We start from the raw sequence: 14,792 nt of genomic DNA, 5'->3' as shown, positions 1-14,792 counted from the left end.
CCAAGGACTGAAGAGCATTTCAACAGATTGAAACAAACACCACACAAGACAATATTACTCCAAATAATTTCAAAGTAGTCTGTGTGTTGACATCAAAATAATTTTCCCTCCAATAAATTTAATCTTCATCATTGTTTCCCCCCACCCAAACCCTCATTATCAGACATAATTGGCATCTTTAATAATAAACATAACTTATAATCCTTACTCAGTAATAAACAAACCAATAAAAAATAATAACAACAAGAGAAGTGAAGCCAAAACATAAGTATTGGAGTGATAGCTTGGGCAATGGCTTGAGAGCTCTTCTCACACACATATTCAGCTATGATACAAGAAAAGTACCATCTATTACATTTCTGCAGGTTGCCATTGCAAAGTCGAATAGTTGCACTACGTGGCTACAATCGCAGCACATTATACCAAACTACATTTTACTACGGACAAAGGAAAAAAAAAACTAGATACACTTTCATACAGATGTGATGTTAGTCTTGCTAGAAAAGTATGTTAAACCATCAATATGTCTTATCAAAATCAATTGTTACATTCACAGTCGGTGAAATCATAGCAACATGCATTCATGGTATACAAAATTAAATCTATTCCTACTTCCACAGCTGTCTGGCTGCAAGATTTCTTTAGATGTTTCGAAGGTATGCTCTTATCTAACAACATAAATCATTTGCATTCCAGGAATTCAAACATCCATTCCAACTACACATCAGTTATAAGTGGATTTCTTCACTGGCCAATCAACAGTTGCTTTAATATCAGTTATTGGACAGTCAACACAACCGTAGATAAAAAGTAAGTTGCTCTTGAGTCATCTGTAATAATACATGTGAACATGAACATCAGTTCTTAACTTGCAATCAAACTTTTTGCCTGGAAATCACACAACACATCCAACCTGACCCCCACCCCCTAAAAAAGCAATTTATAACAGAAAATGTGATTACATATATATATAGCACTAAGACAATTGCAGGTGAGGTTCAGTGTTGTATGCATATTGTTTCGATAAACTAATAAATGATCATAGACTGGTCGATATTCTTCCGTTTGTAAGTGACTGTCTATACAATGTAGAGTTGAGATTTAACGGAATATCATAGGAAAAAAAAGCATGATGTGAACTTGTAACAACTGAAGTGATGATAAAATGATTGCTTGTCAACAGTTTCAAAAGACATACAGACATGACCAAATTTACTACTGTATCAGACAGAAAACACTACAATGAAGTCTGGAATAAGGCATGAAGATGTGTGATCTCCACTAGCTTATTTCTCTTCTTCCTCTTCCTCTTCATCAGACTCTGCAAGAGGAAACAATTGGAAATGAAGAAAGGATTATTCCAAAAGATGAACGACAATATAACAAAACATTAAAAGCTAAAAAGCACTACATACCATGACCACTAAAATATCTTACACCGATCTGCAAACTATTACACAAATCATTACACATTCAAAGTGGAATATTTTATTTCTTTCCATAATTACTGCTGTTATTGTAAAATCTTGGCCTTTGACCTCTTAAATCAACATCTAAATACACACAGTCTGACAGACTAATGATATGAGCAAAGCAAGTGGAAGCTCCACAGCAAATGTGGGACAGAAGCATGCTGATATTAACAAACTTTCATCTTGTCAGCATGAATGTACAAATATTCCTTCATTTCCTCCTATTGTTAGCATCAAATTTTTCATGACGGCCATTTCTCCTAGATCAAGTTGGAAAATAATTGTCCTTCATTAAAACAAACAAACAAATAAACAAACAAGAGACCCCATGGGTCTAGCACTCATATGAGCAGCACCCTTCACCTTCATGGCATTCCACCTGAGGCAAACAATTAACTTAAAACAATTTAAGAATAAAACTCCATATTCAGGGATTGCTGTGTGGCTGCTGGGCAACATGCTTCCAATTTGGGATTTTGGGGATACACTCTTGGGGCCCCCTGGGGTCAATAGGGTGCACCACCACCATTTGTACAAACTATAATCTCCTCTCTCCATTAATTAATGTTCAGTCAAAATTCAGTCACCAGTTTAAAATTGAGGTGAAATGTGAAAAGGATTATGCACAATGCAAGACAGATGCTGAACACTGCAACATATCACATAAGCTTAAAGTGTTGCTTGAATTTGGAAGGAAGCTCATACAAACCTTCTTCAGCAGTATTGAGCCATTCGACAAACTTTTTCATCTGTTCCTTGAAGTGCGCCTTGCCTTTGGGGTTATCATTGCTGTTGTACCACTTCAGAATCTCGTCCTCTGACAGAATGTCGGCTGCAAGCAGTGAAAGACAGAAGGGTGATTAAAATACTAAAAATTCCCTGAAATTCAGGGCCTGAAACTGGACACTGTAGAACCCTCTATGACTTTGTGTTGCCTTTTCTTTCACTGTAATCAAAGTTTACATGTACAAGGCAAAAGATAAATCCTTGTCACACAACAATGAGACTTACACAGACAAGCCTTCATCCAGAGTAATTGCTATATGATACAAAGTGATCACAGTAACAGAAAATTCCTAATATACTGAGCTGAACTTCACATCTAATATGACATACAATCAGGGACACACTATTCAAATTGATCTGGCATGAGCCGATATTACATTTATCACTATTATTTGTTTCATTTCGCTTTGTTTTGTTTTGTTTTATTTCATTTATTTATTCATTTATTGTATATAAAATGGAAAAGCTTTGTGAATCAAGAGTCATATAAGATACACATATTCATTTCATTTCAATTATAAATGGAAAAGCTTCATGAATCATGGGGCATATTAGATAAACATTTTCCTGCAAAAGCATTTTAATGTTATTAGAACTTTACTATCCTTCATTGCACACAATCAAGACAATTCCTTCTATAGCATAACAATGAATAAAGTAGAAAATCCCACTGCATATAATCATATAAATTGTGCATTTCCTTGCCCTTACTAACCCTATAACATTTAACAGTAATGAGGACAAGATCTAACATCACTTAGAATATTACCTTGGTAAAGCCAAGTGACCATCTTTGTGAAGACCTTGCGCATGACAATGTTCGTGTGACAGTACTCCTAAGACACAAGAAGAGAGGACAAAGGTTGAGTGATTACAAAAACCTGCGAACTACAATACAATGTATATGTATTCTCCCCTTACTACAAAGACACGATACATTTCTGTGAAACCTTCAAGAAGTTATAGTGCATCATATTCAACTGGATTCTGTGTACGAATGGAAGAAAATAACAAACCAAACGATACAAATATCAGCACCAGTGCTGGAGACTAGCTCAAAATCAATGGGCATGGATCATTAACAATTTCTTCTGAAGATAGGTTCTGTAAGTGCTCTGTTATGAAAGCAGTGACCAATACCTCATTTCACATCAAAGTATCCCCACATCTACTAATTAAAAACGACAAAACTCCTTGAGAATTCTTATATTTCACTTGACAAATTGATTTTTTTTTTCTTTTCAATCTGCTACAATATTGCTTTCTCAAGATGTCCTGTATCTACTACGAGAGCAATCTCGTTATGCTACAAAGAACTTGGTTCAGTCCAAGAGAAAATTCCTCTAATATCTGCATTTTGATTGTTTAACTTACTTGCATCTTCAGCAGCAGTTCAGCTTCTGTGCGGTTGTGGGTGACCAAGGTCTTGAGAAGAGGTATGTATTTCTGTTAACACAAACAAACACAAAAATAGACCACAATGACTACGGTTTCATAGGGAATTTTTTTATCCTTCTTGCCTTTCATACAAATTTCCAAAGTTACATCTGCCAAGTCTTCTGATTACTCAAAATGCAAATATAACATGAAAACCTAGTTCTTGCTTGAAGTTTTTTTTTTTCTCTCTTTCATAAAAAGAAAGGGAAGAGTTATATAAACACATTTAAATCTTGCATAATTGGCAGTAATAAAATGGTAATATTCCATTTCTACCATGTAAGAAGTTACATATCACTAATAAGTTTGATGCTGCTGCATACTTGTACTTCACTGCCGCACAGCTTGGTTTTCGATGGTGGATACAAACTGTATTGTGATTGACTTACAAGCAGTGTTACCTACTGGATTTGCATGTAAATTCTTAGTTTTTGTCACTGTTATGCGTGGAAAAGTCATGCCTTTACAGTAATTTAGCTACAAGTCAATTAAAAGAAAAACAACCATAGATTTGTCAAACAATTTACATAAAAACAAAGCTTTGCATTTTCTCTATAACTAATAACTAACTATCATTTTAGCTTTACAGAAATCTATAGAAGTAATGTAGGTTTGAAAGCAGAATGTTTTCTCAAAGCATGACAACGTTGGTGTCTCAGAATAATATGGCACACAGGGGGTTTCCATCATGGCACATAAAGAGTTCAGCAAAAAACACAGACCTTGAAACACCGTCCCACTTGTTCAGGAACCAGATCCTCCTTCTTGGGCCATTCATTGGAGTTCATCACCACTTTGAATACCTGGAAAAGAGCAAGAAATACTTTGTCAATTGCCATGGACACATATGCACTCAAACACTACACTGGCATCAGGAGCTTTTTTCACTCTGCCACTTGAACTACCTATCTCTCCAAGTAGTCAAATAACATTTTGAGGACTTAAATAATAGCACAGGCAGATACCCACTGAACTTTATATGACCAAACACAAATCTAACAATTGCAATACATATCTTTTTTTTTTTAATGACCAAAAGTGAACATGTTTGGCAATTCCCTAATCACATACAAGCACAACTATGCGTAGGAGGGAAATCAAGAAGAGCTTGAATTGTTTCATTTTTTTAATGTGACTGCTAAAAGAGACAATGAATGCTTGTGGGCAGGCAACCACAGGACCAACAGCTTCAAGTCGCCTCTACAGGACTGCACAATGATGATGAAGTGCCTTGCCTAGGGCACACCAGTTGAAGCCAGGGGACTTGAACCATGGACCTTGTGATTCATAGTCCAGGACATATTCTGCAAAGTAACAGCCCCTCATTCAAAGTTCAAAGATCAAACTAACAGCAATTAAAGGCACATGGTCCCGGTGGTTTAGTCAAATGCGTACGCAGGCGCACGGCGAAAGTTTCCTATAGAGACCTACGCTTTATCGACTCCTCTTTAGCGCTTACGCGGTGACCCATTTCTCCCGAGTCCGAAGAAGTCCGATCCACTGTAGTCAGTGGTCCGATCACAGTTCGGTTCATGATTCGGCTGAGGAGGATGACAGCCTGAGCAAACTTCTTTTGTGATGTCATAATAAGAAGCACATATGCACGCACCCTGGCATTACTACAGATTGCGTGATGCGCAGACAAGACAGCGAAGGCAACGTTACTTAGCAACACCTTTACTCTTGATGACAGCTCAACTTCGGCAATTTTCATATCAATGCTAACGGTGTTCGGCAGTATCATCAACAGCGCCCTCTACACTACAGGGACTATGTGCCTTTAACCCTTTCTGTGCAAATGAGTCAAATGTTTAGAAGTATCGCACACAAACCTATGAGCAGGTATTATGATGTGGCAAGCAGAGGGTTAAATTTGAGACATGGCATTCTTGCTTTGGGCACACTACCATAAAACAGCTGGAAAAAGATACTCACAACACCAATGATGTCCTTGCCAGTGAATCCGTTCTTCTTCATCGTGTCCACGATAGTGTTCTCCATCTGTGACAAAAAGATTTATTACATGAAGTGTCAATACCCAGCCATCCTTTGAAATCTCATGTACTGATGACCATTAATCCATCTTCAGACTTAACTACTACGAATTAGACCAAGTCCATTTCATAACAAGCAATTTCAAGATATATGTGAACTATTTCATGGGACACCTCACAATTACATACTACATACAGCATACAGCACAGTATGAAACAACATTACAAAGCCCTTAAGATAGGTTACTTTTCAGTAAGCTCAGTAAACAGAGATCATACGAGTTCAGCTACAATTAGAGATGTCGGCTCATAAGCCAGCCAAATAAGTTTTAGTGCAAGATTTACTTTCAAGGTAACGATGTGTCACTGAAATGATTCATACATTTTTTTTTTTTTGTTCTGTTGTTGTTGTTGTTGCTTTTTTTTCTTCTGGAGGACAAAGGACGGTGAAATGTCACTGAAGGTCAGGGAATGATGATCACTTTATTTTTGAAAACCTTGAGGCAGCCAGAAGCAAAATGTAATCCCTGGCTGATATTTCTTCAGGAAGGAGAAGCTATTACCCTTTCTCTTAAGATTATATTACCTCTTTGATGTCTCCAGTGTCATGGATGATCTCAGACAGTTCTTGGTACAGCTCCTTCTTGCTTTCAGCATGAGCTCTTGCACGCTAATGGTACATCATGAGAGAGGAAAACAACCAAACATCCCACATAAAGGTTATTTTGGATTCTAGACTCCATAAAAGGGTAATTGGCAAAATGTTCTTAAACTTCATATGGATAATAAAACAGATGTTATCGTTTCATGAAACTGCAAAAATAATGTGCTGTTTCAATTCTTTTAGCAATGGAAACATTGGATACCTATCTATATTAAGAAAGTACAAGCATATTCCTATTAAGTGAATCTTCATTATAAAGCAAGTATCAGAAGGGATAATAAGGTTGTATTTCTGTATTTCTAAAAAGCTACTACAGTCGAACCCGTTTATAGCGACCACTGTCTATAGTGGCCACCTGTCGTATGCGACCATTAAACCCAATTCCCCCCAAGAGAAAAAGCCATAATAACCACCCTGTCTACAGCAGCCACCTGTCTACAACGGCCACTTTTTATCTCTCTTGGGGTGGTCACTCTAGACAGCTTTGACTATACTTCAGAACATTAGTCAACACAATGAATAACACTATTTAAATTCCAGGAACACATCAATTTATAAGTCAAGCTTATGCCATGAGGTCATACACAGGAAATTATCAGGTCAGGTGTTCTTCTCATGGCATGATTCAAGTCTTATCAGATTAAATCAGTCACAAGTGACTTCCACATTACAAGTCAAGGCTCTAGATACATCACTTAAGACTTGAACACAACCTCTTCATGAGAAAATAGGACACCCAGAACAAAATGCATGGGGCAATTACAACTTGCATGTAGTATTTACATGACGTTCCATTTCTAAGCCTTTCAAAGCCACTTGTGCGAAAACTAAGCGATCAACATAACTTCTGGCGATGTTTTTGATACTCTACATTACAGGCCCATGTGTTTCAGCACAATAACCCTGTTATATCCCACTTATCTACCAGCAATTTCCTTCAAATAAATGTCTTCTTCTGGTGTTAGAAGCAAAACACATACAAAAAGATTTCAGACATATGTACATGAAAAGAAAACTCTACTCATTCAAGATAATAAAGATTATACAGTGCACTCCCGTTAAAACGAACACGGTTGTAACGAAATTCCAGTTATAACAAAGCAAAATTCAGGTCGCAACATTATCCACACTATGAATATTTATTGCTTATTTGTTCTGTTATAACAAAAATTTGATATAACAAAAGAAAACTGCCAGTCCCCCAGACTCTGGTATAACAGGAGTCCAGTGTACTGCAAAAAAAAAGTATGACATATTAAGCCCACAGGAACTTTACGATAGAAGTTACTATATTTGACATGCAAGCATCACACAGAATATTACGAGTAGCCTTTAAAGTCTCCTAAAAATATCCAATCTACTGTAAAACCAGTAATTTTCGTGAATTTTGCAAGCCTAGGTTCACGAGAGTAAAATGCATGCAAAAGTTTTTGCCTACACAACCCAGCACATGCAGTATACTCATAATTTTTTCATGGTTAGCAATTCGCAAAAGTTTCATGTGGCGACAAAGGCTGTCGGTTCCCATTTGCGCAAGTTTCAAGCTGCGAATGTTTCTGGCATTACAGTGTACACGTTGTGAAAATGAGAGAATGCAGCAGAGATTTATTACCTGGTAGTTTGCGATCTCCGTCAGGCCAGCTTCACTGAAGATGTGCTCAAAGTTGGCTTCACTCCTCTTGGAAACTGGCATGAGTTCCTAGATGTCAAGAGAGAAAATAGCCTGGTATGTCACTCCCAAAATGAGTTGAGATTTGGATGACAGTGGAATACAAAAACGTGCAACTTGGTAATCTGACGCATATTGACTCCAGCCCTTCAATATTGTTCACATATCGCCTTAAAATCATAATTTCATGATTCCACATGAAACACAGCAAACTGAACCTGATACTTTACTTTGTCTAATCTTTGCATCCCATCAGCCTCATTAAATCAGTTTTACGTATGTTGACCTTCATCCACAGATGTCAGGTCAAAAGAGAACATCATTTGGGATGAGCAAGAGTCATATTCATTGGCCCTGCGATAACGCCTGTCCTGCCGAATACCTTCAATTTCTGATGCAGCAAAGAAGCATGCAGTCTTCTCCTCCCCACTCCCCCTCCCCCCCCCCCATGAGAAATATTGCATGTAATTGCGAGCTTGCTATTCTATTGCAACTCCATGTGATCTAAAATGTTGTCACAAGACAGATTTCTCATGTATAACTGTTAGTAATTCCACATTTCCCCTAAAAATAAAACGATGAATAAAAATATGCCATGTGTATATTTGAAAGTCTATTGTGCATATTTGTCAAGATTGAGTTCTTGCTCGTCAATTTTCATAACCAATCATGGTGGGAGATTTCTCTAGCTCTGTTCACTTGAACTGAGTAAAAAAATGCTTAACGCTAACCTTCATGAGATGCTGAGAAAATAGCAGACCCTTTGCTTACAAATACTGGTAGTATTACAACTACTATGTAAAGAAACTGAATCTACACTGCTTCATTCTGTGGTTCACATCTGCGCGTTCAACACTCAAACAATTAGAACATTCTAGGAACGTGCACAGACTTAAAATCTGAAACATTAAATTACAGGTTGGTGCGACATACAAAGCTGCCAAGCCTAAAATAAAAAAAGAAGACAAAAAAGTCGCGCTGCCATGCTACAGGAAGGCCAGAGCACTATCCTGTTCTGTTGACGAGTACATAATCCAAAGTTGGGTAATCATCATAACAGCGGATATAGGAGTGTCAGGAAAATAAGGTCCCTGAGCAGACAGGAAAGCTATGGCTCCTACTATCTGTACTGTCAGTGGCCGCATGCCTGACAGATGTGAATGCATACCAGCAGTCTGTTGTCAAGTTGCGCCTTGGTGAGTGTTGCGATGACGCTGTTCATGTCTCGCATCTCCAGCCACACAGTGAACATGTCCACAGCAAACTGTAAGGCAATGCCTGTCAAGCACGGAGATAGGAACATGCAGGGTGAGATAGATTAGGATATAGATACTACAAATGTATGTGATCCTACCTGAATAATTCATCACTGTCCAGAACAACAAACAGACTGATAGTCCACAGGCTAATTAGGAATAAGATAATGTATTTTAATACTACTATTTAGCTATGGTAAATAATCTGTTGACACACCGTCATCTCTGGGCAAAGAAATAATAGAGCTTAATATTTCCATTACTAATGCTAAGATAAACATGAACACAATATAAAATATCAATAAGTTTTCTCAGTAACTTTCTTTCACTTTATAGTACAGGCAAGATTTCAATATAAAATGGTTTTTTTTAAGATATAATGACAGAAATTATTGCACAACCCTCTCATAATCAAAGACATGAAATGAAAAACATGTGACCAACCCATCCCATTGCATTTGGTTTGTCACACCTTGGATTTGTTTTTCCTCTCACAACATGGTGCTCAATCTCTACTTTTGATGTTCTTTGTGGTAGGTAAGTCCTCATCGCACATTCCCCCTGATGACAAAATTTCAAGTTGCAAAATATAATCATGAATGGGAAGCCACATGCAGAAACTCACCATCTTTAACAAGATGGTCATTGAAGAGGCTGGTAAGGCATTTGGCATCCACCAAGTTTCTGGCCTGGAGGACGCCAGTAATCATGGCTACCTTCTTACGCTCAATCTCTGAGAACCCTTTGAGGAACAAGAGGATCTGCACATAAAGAGAAGTGGAGAAACACAGTGTTCAGTACAAATATTGTAGAACTTTATGTCTCGATCAACTCTCTTTACACAGTATTCTAAATCAAAGAATGCTTGTTTGCATCTCTGTATTTTGAGTCTGCTACTTCTCTCCATGGTAAGGCATTTATCCCATCAGTCTCATTAAATCAGATTTTAACCTCCATTGATACATGTCAGGCTAAAGAGAAACATCACATGGGATGCACATGAATACACAAATTAACTGGAAGTTGATAAGAAACCAGAATAATATCCCTCATAAAAATCTACATCTTTAAAAGTTTTGTCAATTGAAAATTTGTACTGTCTCACTAGCAAAGCTGTGTTAATGGCAATCATGATTGAAGGAGCAAATCATGATTTTAACAAAGATCAGAAATGCTAACATTTTGACAGAAGATGATTCAGAATACCTGACATATTGGTTGAATGGCGAGGTTCAAGGTTGGTGAGGTGAACAGATAATACACCACAGGTAAATGACAACTGCTGCAGATTCAAGATATGCAAAGCTGGTAAGAAAGCAGATTTTTTTTTTTCTTTTTAATGGTGGTTTTTGTTGTTGTTGTTGTTTTTTGTATTCTGTTGTTCCATGTTGGTCATTAAATGAGACAGGATTTTGCAGCTTAATGTCATCGTAGGCTCTGTAATCTGTAATCAAAACCCGATTCTCACCTTCTGGAGTTCATCTTGCAGTTTCTTCTCAAGGTACTTGTATCGTCTAGTCAGCTTGCTGAACACCTAATATGCAAAAAGAGAAAAAGAAAAAAGGAGAAGTGACAATTTGTACAACAACTGATATCTGTAGCAAAATGCTGGGAGCTTTCAATCTGTCTCTGATGGGCCTTCACGATACATATCGCTTTCTAGATACAACATGTGAAAATTAGACATTATGATGCAAGCATGAGCTTCCCTCATACAGTCCTTGAAATCTAAATACAGCATTCAATATCAAATATTATAAAATGGGTTCAAGAATGTAGCCAATTGGAAGCGCTGAAATGAGTCACGTGTGCGTGCATGAATTTCTCACTAACATGCACGGCCTGACGTCACAATGTTTACACTAGCAGTGCGCACTCAATCAGTTGTTACAAATGCGTCGCGCGCATCTATACAAGCTGTCGATCCTGTAAACAACTTCTAGTTCGGGCTGCTGCCAGCCGGCCTTTCTTGTGCATACATGTGGCGTACGTATACTCTTATACGACACATCTCACAGTACTTATATGTGTGGGATTTCCGAGTGCGACGTGCGTAATATGTTTGGGACGAACATCTTCGGACATCTTGACTTTTTGACTTCAGCTAGTGCTACATGTAGCTGACTGGTATTGACCCACAAAGGTACGTGAAAAATGCTGTTAGTTTTCGACCCATTTTATAAAACAAATGATGCACAGGATTATTTCGTGGCGTTAGTGGAGATGCAGCTCACTCTTGGGTATTTACAATGTAGCGCAACATGCACTCGGCTTCGCCTCGTGCATGTTTCACAATTGTAAATACCCTCGAGTGCGCTACGCCTCCACTAACGCACTCTATCCTGTGCATCATTTGTATACAATCACTTGTGGGGACTGCTTCACACATTACATTTACTGCACACTACCAGCCATATCCCAAGAAAGATTGTTTGATAAACGCTAGTGCATTTGAGTGTAATTTTTTTGTTCATTTCAGCAACACATGTAAAATAATTAACATGGTGAATAATGGAGGTCAGCATTAACTTACCTTTAATTTTCTGAAGCAAATACTGTTTAGACATGCAAAATTTTACCATGCCCCCATGACTCAAAGTGACAGCTTACCTCACCAAAGTTTTGCATAGCCTGGGCATTGTCTTCGGTGGTGAACACGCAGACCTCGCTGCGGCAGACCTTGGTCTTATCAGAGTCTTCAACTACTGATCCTCCAGGGGCTGTCACGGTTGCACAGGTGATGGTGGGTAAAATCAATATGAACATTTGTTGGTTTAAGATTGCATGAAGGAATGTGACATTTACCTGAAGAAACAACAATTTCATGTGTGTTTCTTAATGAAGTAGATTCTAAAATGTCCGGAGATGTCAATGTTTGTAAAACTTCATTAAGCCTGTATTTATTTTCTGTAAGAACAAGCTTACAGTCTTGGATATCATGATTACAAAGAGAAGAGCCTTACAAGAAAACAGTGTATTCTGGTAAAAGAAAACATGAACTTGAAAACATAAGTATTCAGCACTTAACATGAATTGCCATACATTCGTAACAAAAAGATCATCTTTCCAAGCAGTATTTTTCATCATTATAAATAAATGTAAATTCCCCCTTTTTTTTTCTTATTCAAAGAGTTTACACAGTACAGTGCTTAAAATTTAAAAGTACAAGTACAAAGCACAAAATAAAGCACATAGAATTCACACACACACACACATACACATTACAGACCACTTATTGGAACTGTAAAGTGAAGTTCTCTTTTTACATCCCATCAGTCTCATTAAATCAGTTTTTAGCCTCCATTGCAATGAGTCAGGTTTAATGGGAAACATCATCTGGGCTTCCGTATCACTTCACATTCTGAATGTGATATAAAAAAGAAATGCACCTACCCAGGATTCCACCAGCAAACAAAATGTCAAAGAGTGTTTCAGCATAGGACCGGTAGTTCAACTTAGAACCGGCGCCATCCAAGAATTTGGAAACTTGTTCCAAGTCGGTGCCTGCGTCGTTAAGACCTTGCAGGATGTTATCGCGGAACCCGATTGGGTCGTATTTCTCTTTTTCATCTGCAAGAAACAGAACGCATGATACAACATCTGTTAGTCAATCTTATATGAAATTTAAGTTGTCACCAAGACAAATCCATCTCAACTTGCAATCATGCAGAATGGAGAGAAACACTTAGTTTCCTATTTTCCTATCCCAGAGCTATGACTTGAAACAATGCTTGCAATGTACAAATGTATAGCCAATGTTAATTGTACAGGTATGAGCTTCAGTTGGAAGGTTTGACAATTTCAAGAATATCTCCGATTGGAATTCATACATCTGTGTATATTCTCTCCAGCATTGTCTCAAGTACATACGGAAAAAAAAATAACATTAAAAGTCCACAAATGCACACTGTAGATTCTCTTGAATATTAACAATACTGTTAAATAATCAATTAAGCTTGAAATTACATTCTTCATTAATACATACCGGTATTACAATACAAGAGATACTCTATTTAGAGTTTTTCAGCATATTCATCCAGATCTAAACAATGTACATACCCCTCTTTCGGGTCCGAGTTCGCTGGCCCGTGAGCGTAGGCTTTTGCTCCTTTTGACTCATAAAGTTTTTCTGAAAGAGAATGCAATGCAAGTTTATTAGGTCAAGGTTAAAAAACCTAACATTGCTTTGACAGATTTCTAATGTACTAAAACTAGTTGAGACGATGGAAAATGTACTGTACTGGAACACAATATATTCGCGGCATGAAAATTTTGCAGATTGGAGCCAACGGCCTTTCTCGCAGCATGAAATTTTCGCGACTTGAAACCGACATCCAATGTACATTGAGTACGGAAGAACTTTGGCGTGAATTTTAAGTTTGCTAATGTTGCTGCTCTTAAAAGCAAGGAGGCAGCAAGGAAATAAAAGACAGGAGCCGGAATCATTGACTTCGTCTTCGGTCTGTATACGGAGGGCATCCGTGAAGCCAGACGCAGTCTCCGCGGAACATTCCCCGACGGACAGATACAGACCGATCTTTCGGTCAAATTTTGGATATTTTCTATCAAACCAAATCACAGCGGCACGGCCCACAGCAGCTGCCAGCCAATCCACTTTGTCTCAGTCGCTCAATTCACTCTCGACTTCATTCAATACCCGGGCCGTGCCGCCGTGGACTATTGCCATTTGCATTGCCATTCGACTATATCCACACATTTACTAGTGTAGTAGAAACCCACCACACGCATTTGCACGCACGCACTGCACGACAGGGACATGACCACGGCATGCAGCACACCGTTGTAGACAATACTTCATGTAGGGCTACGTACAACGTGTAGCTCACCATCACGTTCATATCGCCTACCCACCCTTCCTCACTCGTGCCATATAACACTTATTTCGAATAATTCCTTCAGGATAAACACAAACATACGTACATATTTCGAATAAACTAATCAAAATCTTTCAGTCTACGTACACAAGTCTCTACTTCTGACAGCTGCGTGCAGTAAAATGTACAGATATTGAAGACAAACTTACGCGAATACTCTGTACTTGCAGAAATATCAGGTCACAACAGGTTCATTACCCGAACGGGGGTAGAAGACCTACGATTCAACGCATGTCACAAAATAGATAAAAATTGATGTTTGTAACTTAGTGTGATTTAATATACACAATTATGACTCGATTCATTCATAATATTAAATAAATTCTATGCATGGAACTACTAGCATTTTAAGAATTTTCACTTTTTCGTCAACATATTCTTTATTATGAAGAAATGAGCTTCTACCACTTTTTAACATAGAGTACGACCCCGTATTTAAGACTGTATCATGTGTCTCATCCAAAAATTAGATATTTATTTCAATTTATTAACAAATGTTTGGGAAATAAAAAAATTTGTGAAATTTAAATAATATTTTTTAACATCAGATTTTATGGAAAATTGTTTTTTATATATAGAAAAAATACCTACTTCTTGTTTGCTAGTAAATCAAAATGTG

The 14,792-nt window shown here is 37.7% G+C and overlaps 1 protein-coding gene and 3 non-coding genes across 4 annotated transcripts; all 4 read right to left on the bottom strand.

Annotated features, from left to right (window-relative positions):
- Positions 1 to 14,354, bottom strand: LOC139737613 (eIF5-mimic protein 2-A-like). The gene is made up of 15 exons (XM_071648292.1): positions 14,323 to 14,354; positions 13,338 to 13,407; positions 12,672 to 12,848; positions 11,889 to 11,998; positions 10,747 to 10,812; positions 9,904 to 10,039; positions 9,191 to 9,300; positions 7,966 to 8,052; positions 6,276 to 6,359; positions 5,631 to 5,696; positions 4,418 to 4,498; positions 3,633 to 3,704; positions 3,028 to 3,094; positions 2,182 to 2,304; positions 1 to 1,321 (listed from the first exon to the last, which is right to left on the bottom strand). The coding sequence occupies exons 2-15, from the start codon at positions 13,396 to 13,398 to the stop codon at positions 1,287 to 1,289; spliced, it is 1,275 nt and encodes a 424-aa protein (XP_071504393.1). The 5' UTR covers positions 13,399 to 13,407; positions 14,323 to 14,354; the 3' UTR covers positions 1 to 1,286.
- Positions 8,272 to 8,350, bottom strand: LOC139737620 (small nucleolar RNA SNORD57). The gene has a single exon (XR_011711388.1). It is a non-coding gene; the product is annotated as a small nucleolar RNA SNORD57 (small nucleolar RNA).
- On the bottom strand, positions 10,201 to 10,271 carry LOC139737618 (small nucleolar RNA SNORD57). Its single transcript, XR_011711386.1, has one exon. It is a non-coding gene; the product is annotated as a small nucleolar RNA SNORD57 (small nucleolar RNA).
- LOC139737619 (small nucleolar RNA SNORD57) lies at positions 12,548 to 12,619 on the bottom strand. The gene has a single exon (XR_011711387.1). It is a non-coding gene; the product is annotated as a small nucleolar RNA SNORD57 (small nucleolar RNA).
- Positions 14,355 to 14,792: the final 438 nt, after the last annotated feature.

Source organism: Diadema antillarum, unplaced genomic scaffold (assembly GCF_040938485.1).
Source record: "Diadema antillarum isolate AM-2024a unplaced genomic scaffold, OU_Dant_1.0 seq00000696_RagTag, whole genome shotgun sequence".
NCBI classification, from domain to species: domain Eukaryota; kingdom Metazoa; phylum Echinodermata; class Echinoidea; order Diadematoida; family Diadematidae; genus Diadema; species Diadema antillarum.
Note: the sequence above shows the minus strand (reverse complement) of the source record. Positions and strands in the feature narration are given on the sequence as shown.

Coding starts and splice junctions, on each gene's coding strand:
- LOC139737613 (XM_071648292.1), bottom strand. CDS start 13,398: ATGAGTCAAAAGGAGCAAAAGCCTACGCTCACGGGCCAGCGAACTCGG. Junction 6,360..7,965: donor CGGAGATCGCAAACTACCAG/GTAATAAATCTC, acceptor ATGTACCATTAG/CGTGCAAGAGCTCATGCTGA. Junction 3,705..4,417: donor AAGTGGGACGGTGTTTCAAG/GTCTGTGTTTTT, acceptor TTGTGTTAACAG/AAATACATACCTCTTCTCAA.